General features: G+C 37.0%; 1 protein-coding gene across 24 annotated transcripts in view; it reads left to right on the top strand.

The window, feature by feature from the left end:
• DMD (dystrophin) overlaps positions 1-22,887 on the top strand; it is a 2,611,869-nt gene that overhangs the window by 2,227,361 nt on the left and 361,621 nt on the right. For all 24 annotated transcript variants that reach the window (XM_021079543.2, XM_085006422.1, XM_085006420.1 and 21 more), the window contains 1 exon segment: positions 821-977. In XM_021079543.2, coding sequence (XP_020935202.1) covers positions 821-977 — 157 coding nt within the window.

The following is a 22,887-nucleotide window of genomic DNA, read 5'->3' as shown; positions in this document are numbered from 1 at the left end:
CCTCAAGTGAAATGTGGATTTTATAACACAGATCATTCATTTATATATTATTAAATGGCTTCTACAGATTAACATGTTCTAAATACATTGGATGGTAAAGCACTCAGTCTCTTGCCTAAATTATTCATATTTGGGGGAGGCTTTCAGGCAAATGTCTGATTTTACTTTTCCACGGTGAGTTGTTGTCTCAGAACATTTTACACAAAGGAAACAAAGTGAAAAATGTTGGAACTTGGTGAAAACAAATCCCAGGTGCACATGAATAAAGAAGGGTAGAGGAAAAGAATAAGCATATAGGAAGAGGAGCAGAAAGAAACAGATGCCAGATGGGAAGAGTCAATGGAAGAGGCTGCCTAGGGTGTAGAAATGGAAAAGTCAAAATATGGGGAGAGACCTTTCCATTTCTCAAAGCAGAAAGAATTCCAGTACTAGCATGAGTCACATGAAAACTAGGTGGTTTATATTAGTCACTGGGTCCAATTTTTTCTACCAGAAACATTAAGAATCATCATTGACTGCAACACTCTAGGAAAGCAGTTCATTCCGCTATATATTTCATGCCAAAAGTCTCCAAATTCTGCATGTGGAAATAAACATATGGCTAAACACTATCTTTCCAAGAAGTTGCCCTCAAAAGACCCCTGTTTTGTTGCTCTGAAAAGCAGGTAGCCAGATTTTTATTGAGGACTGCCGTGAAGTTCACAGTACGTTCGTTTATACCCTATGGAACTAATCAACCAATGTACCTGTAATGGGATTGTTAAAACCATCAGTTAAACTTCCAGATACTCTGACATAGTTTACTCCTGTTATTTTCCAGGTCCCATTTGGAAGCCAGTTCTGACCAGTGGAAGCGTCTGCACCTCTCTCTTCAGGAACTTTTGGTGTGGCTACAGCTGAAAGATGATGAGTTAAGCCGGCAGGCACCTATCGGAGGCGATTGCCCTGCAGTTCAGAAGCAGAATGATGTACACAGGGTAGGACATTTCCAAGCACAGTGTGTCTTGCACATAGTAATATGTGGTGACTATTTTAAGACAAGTTTTAATTGAAAAATTAGTTTGAAAAAAAGAAATAAAGGTGAATAGAAATTTTTCTATTACTCCTCTAGTCCAAGGGTCAATTGGAAATAATCCAAGCCATTATATTTTAAATGTCAAAAGCGTCTGCACTAATAATATCGTTTAAGAAATTTCCCATGTCCTTTGGTTATATTTTAAAGTGTTTTACTTTTGAAAATATTAAATATATTCAAAAGCAGATAATATTATAATAGACACCTGTGTACCCATCAAGACTTCAGCAATTACCAATTCATGGTCAATTTTATTTCTTCTATATGTGTACTTCATCCTCCGTTATTTTGAAACAAATCTCAGGCATGAATCATTTAATTCATAAATATTTTCAAAAGCATCTCTGAAAGATAAGAATTTACCTTTTAAAAAGTAACCACATTGCTATTATAATACTTTTTAAGTGCCAGTAATTTTATGACAGATACCAAGGCAGTATTCAAATTTCCATTTCTCATATCCTTGTCTTAATTGTTTTAACAGTTTTTTTTTGAGTTTTGGTTTATTGGTTTAAATAAGAATTGAAATGAGGTCCACACATTGCATTTGGTTAATTTGTCTTTTAAATCTCTTTTTTTTAACTTTTTATGTTGAAGTAATTAGGGACTCACAGTAAGTTACAAAAATAGAACAGAGATTTTCACTATGTATTTCACCAGTTTCTTCTAATGGTTACGTCTCACATAAGTATAGAACTATTATTTTGGTCATTTTAACATGCAGTCAGGGTAAACATTTTTAATTACAACACAACTCACTTCAGACTAACCACATTTCAAGTGCTCAGACATGGCTAGTGGCTACTCCGTTGAACAACAGTTTTACATGTTTGATCATATTCAGGTTTAACCTTTTTTGGTAAGACTGCTTTATAGTTAGTAATATATTCTTCCATCATCAAGAGGTACACAAAAGTCTTCTTTTGTGATTTTGGCAGCTAGATTAATTATCAGTGGCTAGGGGTTGCAATGTGATAATTACCTATTTCTATCATTTCCTTCTCATTTATTATCTAGAGTACTTCTTTGAAAAGAAAATGTACACTCATCTACTAGTTGGGTAACCAGGATATTGTTCATCTAGGATAGGCAGGATAAATATTTCCACTTTATCAGTCTTCAGAATAACAACTTGTTCACTAGCATCCTCCAACAGCCATCAATTGTTTCTTTTTTTGTCTTTCATTACATTTCTGTCTTAATGGCTCTGAGTGGGGAAGACAGAGATTTGCTCTTGCTGACCTCTAAGACCCTAGTATCTAGCAAAATGTCTGGCATACAATGGATACTGATAAGTGTTTTTGAAATGAGAATAAAAGTTACATGAAGAGAAAGGAATAGAAAACCAAGTAAATTACCACCAAACAACAAAAGCTTGATAAAATGTTACCACTTTTGTATGTTCAGCACTTAAAGGAAAGACCTTTATGGAGACACAGCCAAAAGTAGCATCTTGAAGAAAGGTCAAGGGTTTATATTATTCCAGAGAAAAAGATAGATTACAAAAAGAGAAGAGAACTTTAGGGAAGATCCAGTAGTTTGTAAAAAAAAAAAAATTGCCAAAGTAATTAGCAGTTTCTCCTTTAGCCATTCCCCTTCATATAATTAGAATATTAAGGTAGTTTTTGTGGTGGGATGTAATAGTAATTTTTTTAATGTTCTAATTTTGAATAAATAGTGGAAACACTCTGGTGTATATTTAGAAGAGCATGCATTGAGAAGGGTTGGCATTTTAAATAAAATGAATTATACACTGAAATGAGACAGAGTTTCTATGAAAGGTATAATCTTATTCTCTTTCCAGAAATCAAAGAAGATAAATCACTGGACTAGTGCACTAGGATTCATAAGACTGAGATTCTAGTCATATTCCTCCATAAACTAGATGATGGTGGTTGCTACTTTGTTACTTCACTGTAAGGTGAAGAATTTGGTCTACATAGTTTTGCCACAGGCCCTTCTAGCCAGCATTTTATCATAAATACTGCCTCCCTATTCCTGGTTATAGGCTTTGGTTACTTGCTAACAGCGGTAAAATGTTCATACTCATCATTATCATTCCCCTTACTCATGAATTTCATGACCAGTAACATGCTTTTGGGAGATGTAATGCTAGAATTCTGGGTAACATGCACCAGCTGGAAGTGAACTAACCCCCACTTGACTAGTGTGCTTATTCAGATACCCACATCCTCCCTTTCTTTGACATATCAGGACTTCTAGCCCATTGATAACTCCTGGTTCTAGACATAGGTTCCATTGCCCCTCTATCTTTACCTCCCTCCAAGTCCAACTTAGAATCAGTCATAAAAAATTTTAATAACTCTTTGTTAAGATGCTAAGATCCTTTACTATATTATCTTTTTGTTACTATCATCTACAAAACCCTAAGGCTTGGAGGCTCTAACTAACCAGTTTCTCCAATCTAACCAGTTTCTCCAATCCAAACAGCAACACAGCAGTCTGACATAGTACCTTTCCAGGATGATCAGCCTCCAGCTGTCCAATGCCAACACATCACTGGATCAGTTTACTTTTTTGACTCTGTGTACTGTAGTCATAACCATCATTACAAGAGACTTTTTCTCCTCACTTGTCTGTACCTGACCTTGCCACTCTATAAGGCGATCAATATTTCAGTCAAAGTAATCTATGTAAAAATATAAATTGAATTATGTCAGTCCTCTTCTAACTGCTCTTCAATGACTTTACAGTGCCCTTGGGAAAAGACCGAAACTCCTTAGCAAGGATATCAAAGCCCGATCTGGCTGATCTGGCCCCTACCATCTCCTTTCTTACTGCTCTTCCTCTTGACAAGAGCTAAACTACCTTCTTCTGTTTGTTTCCGTTTCTCTGTGTTTCACTCAGGTGGAGCTTTGAACACACTGTCTGAAACCCTTTCTGCCCAAACCTAACCTCTCATAAATTGCTGGCTGACATCTAAATAATCCTTTGCAACTTTTTCTCTAAATTTTTATTGTTATTTCCCAAATACAATTTTTTCTACTGTACAGCATGGTGACCCAGATACATGTACATGTATATATTCTTTTTACCCAATTATGATACTCCATCATAAAAGACTACACATAATTATCAGTGCTACACAGCAGGATCTCATTTCTAATCCATTCCAAAAGCAATAGTATCAATCTATTAACCGCAAGTTCCCTCCCCCACCCCTTGCTGGAATCTAATATACAAAAAAAAGGAATATTTCTATCTTTTTTTAAGATTCATTTATTTTATATATATATTACTCAATGAATTTATTATATTAATAGTTATACAATGAACATCACAATCCAATTTTATAGGATTTCCATCCCACAACCTCAGTGCACCCCCCACCCCCCAAACTGTCTCCTCCGGAGACCATAAGTTTTTGAAAGTCTGTGAGTCAGTATCTGTTCTGCAAAGAAGTTCATTGTGTCCTTTTAGCAGATTCCACATGTCGGTGGTAGCATTTAATGTTGGTGTCTCATTGTATGGCTGACCTCACATAGCATGGTAATTTCTAGGTCCATCCATGTTGCTAAGTATTTTGCCAGTATTTTGTTCCTTTTAATGGCTGAGTGATATTCCATTGTGTATATGTACCACATCTTCTTTAGCCACTCCTCTCTCGATGGACATGTAGGTGGCTTCCATGTCTTGGCTATTGAAAATAGTGCTGCAATGAACATCGGAGTACATGTGTCTTTGCACGTCGTGGTTTTCTCTGGGTAGATGCTCAGGAGTGGGATTGCTGGATCAAATGGTAGTTCTATTTTGAGTTTTCTGAGGCATCTCCATACTGCTTTCCACAGTGGTTGCACCAATTGACAATCCCACCAACAGTGTAACAGGGTTCCTTTTTCTCCACAGCCTCTCCAGCATTTATTGTTTGTAGATTTTTTTTGATGATGGCCATTCTGGCCAGAGTAAGGTGGTACCTCAGTGTGGTTTTGATTTGCATGTCTCTAACAATGAGTGATGTTGAACATCTTTGCATGTGTTTTTTGGCCATCTGTATGTCTTCTTTGGAGAACTGTCTGTTTAGATCTTCTGCCCATTTTTGGATGGGGTTGTTTGATTTTCTGGCATTGAGCTGCAGAAGGTGTTTCTAAATTTTGGAGATGACTCCCTTGTCAGTTGAATCACTTGCAAAGATCTTCTCCCATTCTGTGGGTTGTCTTTTCGTTTTGTTTAGGGTTTCCTTTGCTGAGCAGACACCTTTAAGTTCAATTAAGTCCCATTTGTTTATTTTTGTTTTTACTGTCATTACTCTAAGAGGTGGGTCTGAGAAGATGTTGCTCTTGTTTATGTCAGAGAGTGTTTGGCCTATGTTTCCTCTTAAGAGTTTGATAGTGTTTGGTCTTATATCTAGGTCTTTAGTCCATTTGGAGTTTATTTTGGGGTATGGTGTTAGGGAGTGTTCTAATTTCATTCTTTTCCATGTGGCTGTCCAGTTTTCCCAGCACCACTTATTGAACAAGCCGTCTTTTCTCCATTGTATATTCTTGCCTCCTTTGTCATAGATTAGTTGGCTGTAGGTGCGTGGGTTTAATTCTGGGCTTTCTGTCCTGTTCCACGGATCTAAATTTCTATCTTTGTGCCAGTACCATGTGGTTTTGATGACTGTTGCTTTGTAGTATAGTGTGAAGTCAGGGTGCCAGATTCCTCCAGCTCCATTTTTCTTTTTCAGGATGTCTTTGGCTATTCTGGGTCTTTTGTGCTTCCACACAAACTTTAAAATATTTTGTTTGAGTTCTGTGAAAACTGTCCTTGGTATTTTGATAGGGATTGCATTGAATCTGTAGATTGCCTTGGGTAGTATAGTCATTTTGATAATATTAATTCTTCCAGGCCACGAGCATGGTATATCTTTCCATCTATTTGTGTCATTTTGATCTCTTTCATCAGGATCTTATAGTTTTCAGAGTACAGGTCTTTTGTCTCTTTGGGTAGGTTTACTCCTAGGCGCTTTATTCTTTTGGATATGATGGTAAACAGGATTTCTTCCCTAATTTCTTTTTCTGCACTATCATTGTTAGTGTATAGATGCAGTTGATTTCAGTGTATTAATTTTGTATCCTGTGACTTTGCCAAATTCATGGATGAGCTCTCACAGTTTTCTGGTAGAGTCTTTAGGATTCTCTAGGTATAGTATCATGTCATTTGCAAATAGTGATAGTTTTACTTCTTCCTTTCCACTTTGGATTCCTTTTGTGTCTTTTACTTCTCTGATTGCTGTGGCTAGGACTTCCAAAACTATGTTGCAGAGTAACATAGAGTGGACATCCTTGTCTTGATCCTGATCTCAGCAGGAATTCTTTCCATTTTTCACCATTGAGAATGATGTTTGCTGTGAGTTTGTCATATATGGATTTTATCATGTTGAAGAAGGTTCCTGCTATGCCCACTTTCTGAAGGGTTTTTCTCAGAAATGGGTGTTGGATTTTGTCAAAGGCTTTTCCCACGTCTATTGAGAGGATCATATGGTTTTTATTCTTCAGTTTATTAACGGGGTGTATCACACCGATGGATTTGCAGATATTGAAGAACCCTTGCATCCCTGGGATAAATCTCACTGGATCCTGATATACAATCCTTTTAATGTATTGTTGGAGGCGGTTTGCTAGTATTTTGTTGAGGATTTTTGCATCGATGTTCATCAGTGAAATTGGCCTGTAGTTTTCTTTTTGTGTGGTATCTTTGTCTGGTTTTGGTGTTGGCCTCATAGCATGAGTTTGGGAGTGTCTCTTCCTCTGCAATGTTTTGAAAGAGTTTCAGAAGGATAGGTGTTAGCTCTTCTCTGAATGTTTGATAGAATTTGCCTGTGAAGCCATCCAGTCCTGGACTTTGTTGGAAGTTTTTTAATCACAGTTTCAATTTCAGTTGTTGTGATTAGTCCGCTCATCTTTTCTCATTCATCTTGGTTTGGTCTTGAAAGATTGTTCTGGGTTTTCTGTTGTATTGTCGTGTAGTTGCAAATAACAGTCACTTATGATCCTTTGTATTTCTGTAATGTCCGTTGTTACTTCTCCTTTTTCATTTGTAATTTTATAGATTTGAGTCCTCTCTCTTTTTTGCTTGATAGGTCTGGCTAAGTGTTTATCAATTTTGTTGATCTTTTCAAAGAACCATCTTTTTGTTTCATGATCTTTTCTATGGTTTTCTTTGTTTCTATTTCATTGATTTCTGCTCTGATCTTTATGATTTCTTTCCTTCTACTACCTTTAGGTCTTGTTTGTTCTTCTCTCTCGAGCTGCTTTAGATGTCAAGTTAACTTGTTTATTTGAGCTTTTTCTTGTTTCCTGAGGTGGGCTTGTGTTGCTATAAACTTTCCTCTTAGAACGGATTTTGCTGCATCCCATAGATTTTGGAGTGTCGTATCTTTGTTGTTGTTTGCTTCTAGGTATTTTTAAACTTCCCCTTTGATTTCTTCAGTGATCCCTTGGTTGTTTAGTGGCATGTTGTTTAGTCTCCATGTGTTTGTGGTTTTTTTTTTGTTTGTTTGTTTGTTTTTTTGCTAAGGACTTTATTTCAAACAAAAATTAAAAATAAATAATTGAGAGCTATTTCCCTGGGTGTGGGGAAGGGATCAGGGCGAGGAATTCCCCTGCAGCTGGGCCAGTACCCTCAGACTGGAGGGGCTGTGATAATTCCCTTCCTCAGCAAGTGCAGGACCCTATTCCGGAGCCCACCTACCAAGGGGAACTCAGGCCAGGGCTCATCCCCCAGGCAGGGAGAGTTGGGCAACAGCATGGCCAAAGGCCAACCACAGGACATGTGTTTGTGTCTTTTGCCATTTTTTTTCTTGTTGTTGATCTCCAGTCATATAGCATTGTGGTCGGAAAAGATGCTTGATATGATTTCAATTTTCTTAAAGTTTCCAAGGTTGGATTTGTAGCCCAGGATGTGATCAATCTTAGAGAATGTTCCATGTGCACTTAAGAAGAATATGTGTTCCGCTGCTTTTAGGTGGAATGTCATATAAATTTCTATTAAGTCCATCTGATCTAATGCTCCATTCAGGGCCTGTGTTTCCTTGTTGATTTTCTGTCTGTATAATCTGTCCATTGCTGTAAGTGGGGTGTTAAAGTCCCCCACTATGATTGTGTTATTGTCGATTTCTCCTTTTAAGGATGTTAGCAGTTGCCTTATATATTGTGATGAACCTGTGTTGGGTGTGTAGTTCTTTAACATTGTTATATCTTCTTCTTGGATTGATCCTTTTATCATTATGTATTGAACTTCCTTGTCCCTTAAAATATTCTTCATTTTAAAGTCTATTTTGTCTGATATGAGTATTGCTACTTCAGCTTTCTTTTGATTCCCATTTGCGTGGAATATTTTCTTCAATCCTCTCACTTTCAATTTGTATGTGTCCCTAGAAGTGAAGTGGGTCTCTTGAAGACAGCATATACGTGGGTCTTATTTTTGTATCCATTCAGCCAGTCTCCATATCTTTTGGTTGGTGCATTTATTTCATTAACATTTAAGGTAATTATCAATATGTATGTTCTTATTGCCATATTATTAATTGCTTTGGATTTGTTTTTGTTGCTCTTTTTTCTTCCCTTCTTCTCTTGTTCTCTCCTCTTCTGGTTTGATGACTATCTTTAGTGTTGTATTTGAGCTGATTTTTCTTATTTGTTTGTGTATCAATTGTATATTTTTGGTTTGCAGTTATTCTGAAGTTTTGATGTAAGAGACTATATATATATGAGATTGTATTAAGTTGTTGGTCTCTTAATTGCAAGTGCATCTCCACTGTCCTGCACTTGTACCCACCTCTTTTCATGATTTCTGATTTTGGTGGCATAATTTTGCATGGAGGATTTCATTTTTTTACTGTATATATACCTTTACTGGTGAGCCTTGTCATTTGTGGTATATTTGTTTCTTGTGCAGCCTTTACTTTTCTGCCTAGAGAAGTTCCTTTAGCATTTGTTGGAAAGCTGGTTTAGTGTTACTGAATTCTCTTAACTTTTGTTTATCTGTGAAGCTTTTGATTTCTCCTTCACATCTGAATGAGAGCCTTGCTGGGTAAAGTAATCATGGTTGGAGGTTTTCTCCTTTCATCACGTTAAGTATGTCATGCCATTCCCTTCCAGCCTGCAGAGTTTCTTCTTACAAATCTGCCAATAACCTTATTGGGGTTCCCTTGTATGTTACTTGTTTCTTTTCCCTAGCTGCTTTCAAGATTTTCTCTTTGTCTTTAATTTTGGTCAGTTTGATTAATATGTGTCTTGGGGTATTCTTCCTTGGGCTTATTTAAATGGTACTCATTTTGCTTCCTGGATTTGAGTGAGTGGTTCCTTTCCCATGTTAGGGAAGTTTTTGGCTATTATCTCTTGGAATATTTTTTCTGTCTCCTTCTCTCTCTCTTCTCCTTCTGGCACACCTATAATATGGATGTTGATACAGTGCTTTAACATTGTCCAGAGTTCGCTGAGACTCTCTTCATTTGTTTTCAATCTTTTTTCTCTTTTCTGTTCTGTATCCGTGATTTCCACTAGTCTGTCCTCCACCTCGCTTATTTGTTCTTCTGCCTCCTGTATTCTGCTATTAACTGCTTCTACTGAATTTTTTATTCATTTATTGGATTTTGCATCTCTTCTTGTTTAAGTTTTATATTTTGTATCTCTTTGCTCAGTGTTTCCTGTACGTTATCCATCTTTGCCTCCAGTTTCTTTCCAAGGTCTTGCATAATCTTCAGCATCAACAGTCTAAAGTCTTTTTTCCTGGAGGCTGAGAATATCCTGATCCCTTAGCTGATTTTCTGGGGTTTTTTCTTTCTTTCTCCCTCATCTGAGTTACAGTTCTCTGTCTTTTCATTTTTATAGGCTTTTGGTGTGGTGACCTTTTTACAGATAATAGGGTTGTAGCCTCTCTTACTTCTGGTGTCTGCCCCCCTTGTGGCTGAAGTTGGTATGGGGGCTTGCTCTAGGCTTCCCAATGGGAGGGACTGATGCCTGCCCACTGGTAGGTGGAGCTAATTCCTATCCCTCATGTGGGCGAGGCATTGTTTCTGGATGAGATTAGAGGAGGCTGTGTGCCTGAAGGGTCTTTAGGCAGCCTGTTTACTGAGGGGTGGGGCTGTGATCCCACCTGGATTGTTGTTTGCCCTGGGGCTTCTCAGTGCTGATGGGTAGGGCCAGATTTTCCCAAAAAGCCCACCTCCAGAGAAAGGCACACTGCTGAATATTCCCAATATCCTTGCTTCCAATGTCTTTCCCTCACAACAAGCCACATCCACCCCTATTTTCCCAGGATGACCTCCAAGAACTGCAGTCAGGTTTGACCCAGATTCCTATGGAAACTTTGCTTTGCCTTGGGACCCAGTGTACGTGAAAGTCCTTGTGCACCTTTTAAGAATGGGGTCTCCATTTCCCCCAGTCCCGTGGAGCTCCTGCACACAAGCCCTACTGGCTTTCAATGCCAGATGCTCCAGGGGCTCTTTCTCCTAGTGCCAGATCCCCACACTTGGTGATTCGATGTGGGGCTCAGAACTCTCACTCCTGTCGGTGAGTCTCTGTGAAACAGTTACTTTTCGGTCTCTGGGGCTTCCCACTTGGGAGGTATGGGATTGTTTATATCGTGAAATCGCCCCTCCTACCTCTTAATGTGGCCTCCTCTTTGTCTTCTGGAGTAGGACATCTTTTAGAAAGTTTCTGGTCCATTTGGCTGAAGATTGCTCAGCATTTGGTTGTAATTTTTGTTGTTTTTAGGAGAGAAGTTGAGCTCCAGTTCTTCTATTCTGCCATATTAATCCCATCCCCCATAGTGGGTTTGATTTGCATATTCTGTCACAAACCACTCTCCTCCCTCAAAGAACATCATCACTCCTAAGTGTTGATGAGAGAACAATTTAGCACCCTGTTTACTCTGTTTTGTCACATTTATGCTGTAGCCCTTTTATAGTTGTGGAATTGCTGTCTAGTTAGTCTCATTGCCTATGGACAAAAAAAGCAAAGGAAAAATCCTTGAAACTAGGTCTCTCTAACAGATCTTCTGAATCCACTTAGGAAGAAGTAAAGGAAACAGAGTTATTACAAAACTCTGTCAAGACCTCTTTAACAGATCTCTTATTTGTAGACTTCTGTTTTCCTTTGCCATCTTTCCAGGATTATAAACTGTCTTGTTCTTTATTGGATTCTTGCTCCAAATACTGTTTATGTAGAACATTTGATATCAAGATGGGTCACTTCTTATTGTAAATTTGCTCCCCATGTATTTGGTTTATCATCTTTTTTAAAATCACTTGCTTACTGTTTGTAAATGATTAATGCCTTGTTTTGTTGCTTTTTATGGAAATGCAAATCTCATTAAAATATCAAATTGGAAGCAGTAATTTTTTTTCATCTTTTTCTGTAAATTAGAATGCTTACAAAACAGGTCGTTTATATTATCTTTTTATATCATTACAGATTAATGATAAAATTTTGTGGCAAAACATCATATGTCTTGTACTCTTTACTTAAAGCAAAAATATATAGTCAATCTCAGTTGCATTGATGGAAGGATATATGGCTTTCCTGTAGGTAAAATTCCAAGAGAGTCCGCACAGGTCATTGCGGACTGCAGTCTTACTCCCCAAAGCAGATTTATACACCCATGGGAGTGGATCTATGTTCCCCAAACCAGCTGGGCAGCATAACAACTGCAACTGGAGTGGCTCTGAAGACTAATTAATAAAATAATGCTCCATATGCAGTGAAGTGTTATAAATAATTAAAGCTCAAATGTGCCTTAGCAAATATAAACTGACCAATTTTTATATCTTTTGAATACATTATCCTGGATTTTATGGTTCCTCATTACTTGCCTCACTAGACTGACTCGTTTTCAATTAGTGTGTATTATTCTGGTCCAGATATATATTTAAAACTGACTTCCTTTGTTTTACTTGAGCAGTCACTAAAGTGATATTTATTACTTGTCTACTTCTGTGATTAACCTAGAGAGAGTTTTAAAGGAGCAAATCATAGTGGGGAATTTCTAAGGAGAACTGCAATAAACCATGAGCTTATTTAATTCTCTTCATCTGACCCTTAAATTTAAATGGAGATATAGTCTTGATTATAAGAACACTGTAGATAAGGACTTTTTGTTTGCATTTTTACTAATGAAATTTTTGTCATTCTATTTTCATCTTTCACTTTAAAAATCTCTGTAATTCTTTCCCTAGAGACCATTAAGGACACCTTCAAAGCTTTGTGAGATTTTTCTGGTTAAGATTTAGATGGAAGTAATCAATACATACATTATTAAAACAGTGGACAGAAAGCCATTATTGTGTGGATGCTGTTGACAAATGAAAAGGCGTGAATAAAGTAGTTTACTTGTTCATTTGTCAGGTCATATATTATGCAGGTTCGATTTCCTCAGGAGTCACCACAAAATGAGGGAGAGGTTCAGAAATTCAATAAAATTATCCTGAAATCACATTGTAGATTATACATTTATTTAAGCTAATTCTGTTATCAATGCTGGCCTGCTTCCTTTGGGTACATTTCAGTATGTGTGTTAGCTTGATGAGTTCCCTGTGTTTTCTTTCCACAGAAGTAGAATATTTCTTTAGGTGCCATTCGTGAAAGTTAAGATTCAAGTCAGCTCTGTGCTACCAAATAAATGCATTGTTCACCAACACCTCTGAAAAACAGCAACGCAAAAAAGTTGTGATAGAGTGATTGATTCCATCATCCAATGACCTGCCCTCTTGGAGTTTCTAAACAATTTGCAAAAAAACTTTCCCCTGCAAAGTTTACTGTTAGTTATATCTACTCTAAGATGTATGCTTGACTCTGTTGAAGGAAATCGTCATCTTTTTAATCTATTCTTTATCACTAATGGAGTAAGCGACTTTCATATAAGTTTGGTATTTTATGCAGTCATATTTAGGAATGCTGAATAGAAAATATTTTAAATTATTTTTAGAACTACATTTCTAGCCATTTGCAGAAGTCTTCTGAAAACTAGCTATATCATCAAAACTTGAGAACAGAGTCATCTAGGATTTGCTGCTTTTGTTTAATGGCTATAATAAGATAAAATATGGTAGACTTCTCTATCACAATCCTCTTTCTAACCGTGTCAGAATATTTTGATATTGTGACATATATTCATAAAACAATATTTGTATAGTACTTTGCCTTTACAAAGCCCTTCTACACACCTTCATTTAATTAAAAATGAACCCCTGGTCTTTTTCTGGATTCTTATATTCCTCAAAAAAAAATTTTTAGGAAAAACTGTACCATAACTCAGACTCATAGAATTTATTGATTCTTTCAGTAATTATTCACTGAGTGCCTACTCTATGCCAGGGGCTAAGGGCACAGTATTGAACAAAACAAGACTCTCTTCCCACACAACTTCAAATTTTAGGGAGGGAAACACAGAGTAAGCCAATAAATTAATATATAAAATCATGCCATGTCAGTTCTATTAAGAGAAAATTAACAAAATAAGAATAGAGAAAGACTAAGAGATAGTGGCCTACCTACAGAGATTATATTTGAGCAAAGGGTTATATGAGTGAGTGAACCAAATACAGACCTTGAGTGAAATGCATTCTAGGCAGAAGGAGCAACAAATGCAAAGGCTGAGATATAAGAACAGGTTTGGGGTGTTCAAAGAATAGCAAGATGGGCCAGTAGTAGGTTGTAGAGGGAGGCAAAGGCTAGATAAAAAAATGGTCTTTCTGCCATAGTTAGGAGGTAGCTTTTATTTTGTGTGTATTGAGACACCACTGGATGACCACAAGCAGGGATGATATGATCTGATATATGTGTTCAGAAATGGACTCTGACAGTTCTCCTTGTGGCTCAGCAGTTAACGAACCCAACTAGTATTCATGAGGATGCAGGTTCAATCCCTGGCCTCAGTCAGTGGGTTGGGGATCTGGCATTGCCTTGAGCTGTGGTGTAGACAGACAAAACTTGTATCCCTCATTGCTGTGGCTGTGGTACAGGTTGGTGGGTGCAGCCCTTAAAAAAAAAAAAAACAGAAATGGACTCTGGCTACTATATGAAGAAATGCTATTGGGAGGAGCAAAACTGAAAGAAGGGAGAAAGGGTGATGAAGTCATTTAGGAAGGAGATAATGACAACTTGGACTGGAGTGGAAATGATAGATATGATGAAAAATTATATGACCCAAGATATATTTTGAAGGTAGAGCTGATAGATCTTAAGATAGATGGGATGGGGAATGTGAAAAAAAGCATAGTCCAGGATGACTCTGAAATCTGTGGTTTGAACAAACTGGAAAATGATGATGCCGTTTATGGAAATGGGAAAGACTTCAAAATGATCATGGATGAGGGTGTATCTGTGAAGCGAAACAAGAGTTCCATTTCTGGATTATGTTAATAGACAGAAACAAATGGTATGATTCAGAAATTATTCACCACTTACAGTTGACAATCTCAAATTTTAGCTGAGCCTCTTGATAATGGATATAAATTAATTTTTCACAGGGTTTCCTAATGATCCATTCATCTGCACTATTGCTTCAGAAAGCTTCTCTAAAATTTAAGGTTTAGGCTCAACAACCTAAGACCTAATTCTCGAAATGACCATAGGAGCAGATTGAATTTTCACCACTGATTGTTCAAGGTCAGCTCAGAATTTAACAACATGATTGTCTGTAGGAAGTGACTTCCCCAGTGGTTCTTGGAAGCATCTCAACCCCAGGATAGAGCATCAAACAGCTGTGCAAGATGCTGCATGAGCATTAAACTATTCCTCCGTAGTATCGTAGATCTGCAAGCAGACTAGACTCTGTGCTAGCCTATGCCCTTGATTTCAGAGAACACAACTTTTTGTTTAAAAGACTTCCTTCCCCATGATAAACCTCAACAAGGGGTGTGTTAAACACATTTTTCCCCTTAGATGCTCAAAAATGTTTTTTCATTGAGTAAAATTGGGTATTTTTTTTAATTTCATGCTTGAAATTAGTCCACTTTTCAAATTTGCTTCACATTTATTTAATCTCACTTATAAATTCATATTGTTGTTCATGTTGTTGACTATCTGGAACAATGGCTAGATATATCTCATACTATCTTTACTTTTCCTCAGAAGTGGAGTAAAAGTAAGATGGGACTTTTTCATCTTGTTTAAAGATTATTATGTAGTCAAGCTCATAGAAGGAGAGAGGAGAGAGGTGGTTGCAAGGGCCTGGGAAGAGGGGGCACTGTGAACTTGTTCAACAGGTCTAAATTTTCAGTTATGCAAAATGAGTATCTTTGAGAGATCTGCCTAGAGTTAACACTACCATATCATGCACTTAAAACTTTGTTAAGAGGGTAGATCTTAAGTGTTCTTAACACAGTAAGAAAACAAAATGGTTATGACCTTTTCTTTATAGCCCATGTGTCCCATTTTCATAATTTCTCTAATACCAACTATCTCAAATGAATACTAAGTGAATCCTTTGTCTTTCTGGTTTTTCTCTTATGTTGCCACTTCCGGCAAATTTCTTTTTTTATAAATCCCTATGAATTTGCCTTAGATTCTTAGAGGCAAAATTTCTGCTACTCCAGTTAACCACATTTCTGGATCTTGCCCTTTTCTATGATCTTGGTTTCAAATTAATTGTGCATCGATTGTCCCTAAATTGGCATTTAGCAATTAAAATATTTCTGATGTGCCTGAGACTCAATAAGTATGTTGGTGGCTCTTAAAATGAGGAAGGTCATTGTGGTTACAGAATGTATTCAACAACTTTCTTATCAGAAGTAAAAGCAATAGAAGAGACACACAAATAAGGCAGAAATAATATGGAAACTAGAATAATTATATAGGATGAAAAAACTTAAATGCTAATCAATTTGTGGGTATGACTGTATTAATATCTTTGTCCTATGCCCACTCAGTAACCCTTTGTTGAAGGAATGGCATCATTGAATCACTTCAAATTTTAACTTCTGTCTCTTCTCCCATCTCATAGCTAGTGCTACAGTCTAGAGTAAAGCCACAACCAGCAGTTCAAATAATGGAACTTCTGAATGTGTAGATGTGAAGAACATCTCCTCTGGAGAAAAAATCACTAGGATTAAGAGACAGGGTAATAGTGCCTCATCTTGAGAAAAATCCACTTAGTAATTTGAAGAATACTCTCAGCTTTAGAGCTGGAACAAAAGAATAGGCCAAGAGAAAGATCTCTCACTTTTCCCCCAAATGACCACATTAATTTTTTTCCTCTAATAATTCATGAGACCAGACTTTCTCCCTCAAGCATCATCTGCATCTAAATCGAACTGGCTTCCATATAACATACTCTGGTTTTCTACCAGTGTGTCCTGTTATTTATTCAAGAGTCTTTATTGAGTATCTACTATGTACTTCCTATGGCTATAATTTTTAGTGTTAGTAATGATGCATAGGAGAGACTATCTCAAACTGCCACTGGGGGACAGTCCTTTAGCCAATTAATGATTTAAACACATGGATTATGTAATATTAAAACTGGATGTCAGAACTTAGATAAGGTACTTAGCAAACCTCTACATTTTACAAATGAGGATTGGAAGGCTCAGGGAGATTTTAGTAGATTTTAGATCATGCAACCAAATTTTGGCCCAACCCAGACTTGAACTTTAAGTGTCCTGCCACTCAGGAAAGTGTTCTTACCACTTCAGTCTGCCTCTCAGGATGGTTCTGTCAAGTTCTGCTAGCAGATGTGGAAATGATGAGTAATCGTTCCTTCAGAGTTCAGTCCGAAAAATGCAAATACAGACTTGCCACTTCTAAAGAATATAGATAAAATTCAGCTCTGGGGAAACTGTACACTGTGCGTGGTTGAACGAGATTCATGTTTTGAAATCCAAGGGCTTTTATTTAACGTCGTTCATAGCAAGAGCATTGTCTCTAGGTGAAAGCAACTTAGCTTTTCTCTCTGTGATGTCTGTACCTGTGCCCAAAATTCTCTTCCTGGTCCTCTATTCTGTGAGGTACATCAAGTAAATCAGTATCTCATCCTTTATCCCCTCTATACATGGTTCTAAGCTACTTCTATTTATGTATTATTAGGTATTTGTGGTAATATTCACCCTCATTCTTTCCTCACAGGCAGTAGGACAAGCAGGGAGAAAAAATGAATAATAAATGACTTGATTCTTCTATTTTTATTTTTTGGTATTATTCATTTTCAGCCTGGATTAAAATGAATCATCAGTGACTTGGTTATTCTCTATTACTTTAAGGTTTTTTAAGTTTCTGGTTTTCTTCATGGTCATTAGGATTTTCCATTTATATGTCTTCCACATTTTGGTAATTCAGGAAACTTTTATTTATTTATTTATTTATCTTTGTTACTACTCACTTTTAGTCTGGCTTAAAATTTTCAGGATTTGGATTCTAAGTGACTAATGAACTGATTGCCTTAGGTAAATCCTGACTTATCCGTACTTCACTTTGCATAGGTAAAACATTAATTGTAGGAAAGCATGCTTTTATACAAACATACCTACTCAACCAAGCTATTAACTCCTTAAGGAAAAGATTAGGTCCCTACATCCACCCTACCTTATACATAATAGACTCAGAACAAATATTTGTGAGTGAATGAATTAATCAACAAGCAGTCAACTCAACCAGTTAGTATTTGTGATATACAAATACTATCCATCAGATAATTTAACCTTTACAATAAAATGGATTTTCCTTGGGATTTACTGCTAAGTGTAATTTTGTAGTGCATGATCCATGTGTTTATTTTGTGCACCTTAAGGAGTTGAAGGAAATGTCAGTTTAGTGTGCCTAATTTTTTCTCATTTATGAGACAGAATATTATTTCATTTTCATGGAGGTGATCTAAGTCTTTAGTAGTTGTTTCTGATTCTTCTACATCACTGTTTCAGATCCTCAGGCTTGGCTATCTTATAAAGGGAAAGGAGAAGGTAGGAGGAAAACGAGAGTTTTTAAAGAAAATAATTTTATCTGTTCAAAAGATTCAGGAAGTAAATACCTTAACATTTGAATATTGACACCTAAATAGTGCAAAGATGCATTCTTTATGTACATGGAGAAGGATTTTATATCTGATAGCTTTTTCACATTAGCACATGAATGAACCAACTTACCAGATTTAAAATATTAACTATCATCTGTGAGATAAAATCAGTGTTGTGTATGAGCAAGTATTTTCCCCAATGTCGTTCAAATAGACTTTCTTGGAGTTCCTGTCATGGTGCAGCAGAAACAAATCCGACTAGGAACCATGAGGTTGCGGGTTCAGTCCCTGGCCTTGCTCAGTGGGTTAAGGATCTGGCGTTGCCATGAGCTGTGGTATAGGTCACAGACATTGCTGGGATCTGGAATTGCTATGGCTGTGGCGTAGGCCAGCAGCAACAGCTCCAATTAGACCCCTAGCCTGGGAGCCTCCATATGCTGCAGGTATGGCCCTAAAAAGACCAAAAAAAAAAAAAAAAAAAAAACTCAACAGACTTTCTTTGAGAAATAAGGCACTTATTATCAAAGATCTAAGGCTCTTGGCATTGAATGTTCCTGTCATTTAAAAATGGCTCCATTTTCCTTACTTTTATTTATGTATTTATTTTTTAAATTTTATTGGAATATATTTGACTTACAATGCTGTGTTAGTTTCAGGTGTACAGCAAAGTTAATCAATTATATATATCCATTCTTTTTTCCCATATAGGTTATTATAGAGTATTGAGTAGATTTTCCTGTGCTATACAGTAGGTCCTTGTTAATTTCATACATATAAGTGTGCATATTCAGTGACCTATTATAACATGGTAAGTTGATCCCAGATATTGAAAAATCTATTTTTCATTATTTTAATGCAACATCTTTTTAGGGTTTTCGTTGTTCTTGTTATCATTGTTGTTGCTATTTTTATTCCATGAGCCTATCTCTTTTAAACTTTGTATTTCAAGGATCAATGATGCCCATTGCTTAGAACAGTGTCTGGTACGTAGTAGGTGCACAAAATTCGTTACATGAATAAATGGAAGAGGACTTTTCATATAACCATGTTTAACATGACATTTGTATTTATATTTTCTCTCCCTTTTCTCTGATGTTTTTACCATTTTTGTTTGTGTTTAAGTCTTACTAAATTCTGAAGAGACTGTCATTTAACCCTCTCTTCCATCTACTTTCTTCTCTTAATTTCTGGCAACAAAGTGAAAATAATAGTGCTTATATCTTTGTAATGACAAAACTTCCTTTGTCTTTTCTTTAGACTAGTTTTAATCCTCAGTGACTCATATTTAAGAAATGAACTGTGCAGCTGTGGTGGATCTAAGCCCTTGGCAACAATTCAAGGGGCAAACAAGAGGTCTCTCACAATGGATGAGTGGTCCTTGGCCTTGAATTATTTGCTGCTCACTTTTAACAATGGAATTGCACCATCATACAGTGTCGTAGACTTCTTCAGTTTTAGGGGACCTTTAAGATCCCCTAATGCTGTCCTGGTTTCAGCATTGTAAGTTCCATGTCCTTAATGCCTGGCAAACCAGGATGGTTGGTTATCCATCTTTTAACCTGCGTTCAAACCATTCTTATCCTAAAAAGAACATATCTTTCTCTCTTTACCTTGTGATCTTCTCTATCCTGTCTTCCTCTTTTCCCTCTTAGAAAACAAGATACTGCACAAATAGTTGTCATTTGAAATGCCCACTCCTTCTTCTCTAACTTACTCCTCAACTAAACCTATTTCCAAGGCTTTGGCCCTCCACTGAAATTGTGCTTACCGAGTCTGATGAACACTTTGTGGTACTATCTTGCTTTGCTTCTCTGTGTCATGATTAGCCACTCTTGGTCACTTTATTACTCTCAAACTCTTACTCTCCCTTCATTGGTTTTAGACTATTCATTTCCCCTAAACTTTACACCTATCGAATCTTTTTTGGCTGTTCATATGATCCACCTCATATGTCTCATTAAATTTTTATGTATGTTCTCTAGAACTTTCTTTTCACCTCATTCCACTGAGCAATGTTATCTATTTATGTAATTTTAATCCCTTCCTATATGCCTAATTGTAAGCACTCAGTGGATATTATTAGCTCAGTGAGAGAATGACTCCTAATTTCATTTCCTCCCTCTATACCTTGGACCTGAAACTTACTTCTTTCCATACTTCCTGGAATGAATGTTACCTCTCTGTCTGAGTGTATCACACCCCCTTACTCTGTTCCCCACACAGATTCCCCCCCCATACTAGTGCTGGGGTTTTTATATTCATCTTGATTAATTTTATCCTGAACGTATGCATGATGTGTTATGGATCTGAGACAAATTTCTTTTAATTACTTTACAGTAAATATCATCATTACCTTCCTCCCTTTATTCAAGCCTCAACCCTAGGGAGACATGGTGAGAGCTGACGAAAACTCTTTCTACATGAGTGGCTGGGTACTCCATAGGCAAGAGACCAGGAAAAAATGACTTTTCTCTGCTTATAAAGAAGGGGGCCATTGTCCTCTTCTCCCTCTGGAAGGATATCCTGGAAAATTTAATGGATCTGAGTCCTCACTCCAACTTCTCTAGGAGCCAGCTAGCCCTGTGAGTCTCAGGTTTTACAGCCTAGAAATGTCTCCAAGGTCTGGGCTTTAAATTTCTGAAATATAAATACCTTGCAGAGATAGGCACTTCTGTCATTGTGACAGCTTAGAGACATAAACTGGGAAACTACTCTGGGCTATAACCATTTGGCCCTCTTGGATTAGAGAAATTAACTAAACAAATGACTGCATATCTGAATCCCATGGTATGGGAAGGTGTTCAGGAAGCTAGAACTTTTTATAGGTGTATTGAAGAATCCAGGAGAGGATATCTCCTCACATTTAGTTTAACTGCATCCTACATTCACTTCTCTACCCAGCCTAGATACTAGGAGTCATCCTTGTTCCTTCCTTTCTCTTCTCCAGCATCTCTTCAGTCACCAGAATCTTATATCTCTGCTCTATAAACATTTACCTACTCTTCCTCTGTCTCTTTTCTTTTGTCCATGGCTGCAGCACATGGAAGTTCCTAGGTCAGGGATCAAACTCATGGCACAGCAGCAACCAAGCTGCTGTAGTGATAACACTGGATCTTTAACCTACTGAGCCACAAGAGAATTCCCTTTTTTTTCCTTTTTCTTTCTTTTTTTCTTTTTTTGGCTATGCCCATGGCATGTGGAAGCTCCTGGGCCAGGGATCAAATCTGAGCTACAGCAGTAACAACACGAGATCCTTAACCCAATGCACCACCAAGGAATTCCTCTTTTTTTTTTTTTCCTAATACCATGATGCCATTGCCCTAGATCAGATCCTCCTTATCTTTCACTAAATTCTTGGAATTGCCTCCTAAATGTCTTCTCTGATTCCATTACTGTCCTTCTCAAATACATGTTCTGTACTAATGTCAGAGAAATCTATTTGAAAAACACACGAACACCCATACCAGTCCTCTGCTTAAATCCTTTCAAAGGCTCCTGATTACCTGCAAGACAACACCTAGACTTCTTAGCAGGGCATATGTGGTCATAGATTGAGCTTCAAATCCTGACTTAAAGGTCCAAAGTAGTTTGAAATAATAACTGTGCCCTGCTTCATCTCTGGACATGTCTTCCATTTGTACTTTATCTTCTAGAAACATTAGCCTACTTGAGAAAACTACATACGCCACCTATGTCTTCGCACCTGCATTTGCATCTTCTTTCTTCTTCTTCTGACCTGCTCTTCCCTAGCTAACTCCTTTTCATGCTTTAGAATTCTTTGTGAATACTATCTTCTCCAGGAAGTCTTTCCCAATTTCCTTTCCCATATTGTGCCCACCTATAGTTCTTTCCACATTGTGTTGAAGTTATTTATGTATTCAACTCTTCCACTCTATACCATGAGTTCCTACCTAAGAAGGGCTGTTTTGCATTCAAGTTTGGATTTCTTGTCTCTGGTATAACTACTGACACATAATAGTTCAATGAAGGGAGCTATTATTATTTTTATAATTACTAACGTTGGGATCAGCTTCCTCTTTTCAAGTCCAGATGGAGAGACTAAGCAAGACAATAATTTTCTTTTTTATTTTTATTTCCCCAATACAATTTTTTTTCTACTGTACAGCATGGTGACCCAGTTACACATACATGTATACATTCTTTTTTCTCCCATTATCATGTTCCATCATAAGTGACTAAAAATATGGTACAAATGAACCTTTCCGCAGAAAATAATTTCCTTAAAGTTAGAAAAATTAGATGTCTGACAAAAATACAGGAGTACAAGAAGTGTATACACACATATACATGCATGTATGCACACACATGCAAACACATACATACAGAAAGAGATTACAAATGAAACAGGGCAGGGCGAATCAGCCTTACATGTAAGCAGAATAAATAACCCACCAACTCTGTATGATTTCAAGGATGCAACAATATCGCACTATATGGAAATTACATTCCTATCCACAGGCTGAATCCTAATATTCCACTTACAGAATTTTGTTATTTTGGCTTAATCACCTTGCTTTACTCTACGAATTGTAAATAACTCCGGAAGATGGATCATTGTGCAAAGTATCAGAGTCAGGATTCCTTTGAATGGTGAACACCATTATAGCTGTATTTATTAATGTGTCATACCATACACTCCTGGAACACTCCTATGTTTTAAGGTGATACTGCAAGTTAGTCTCCCAGTAACAGAACAGTGTTTAAACTCAGTAGGCAACATTATGAAAAGTAGGATAGAAATTTTTAATGATATGAATAATTAAGCCCTAGATCAGGGCAATTATTATTACTATTGTTTTTACATGGATCTTTTAGCATTTATGCGATACTTAATAGTTTCA

The sequence above is a fragment of the Sus scrofa genome, chromosome X (genome assembly GCF_054392235.1).
Source record: "Sus scrofa isolate SSC_HxYL_T2T_F1_AM1 chromosome X, Sscrofa_HxYL_maternal_Yorkshire_Landrace_v2.0, whole genome shotgun sequence".
NCBI classification, from domain to species: domain Eukaryota; kingdom Metazoa; phylum Chordata; class Mammalia; order Artiodactyla; family Suidae; genus Sus; species Sus scrofa.
Note: the sequence above shows the minus strand (reverse complement) of the source record. Positions and strands in the feature narration are given on the sequence as shown.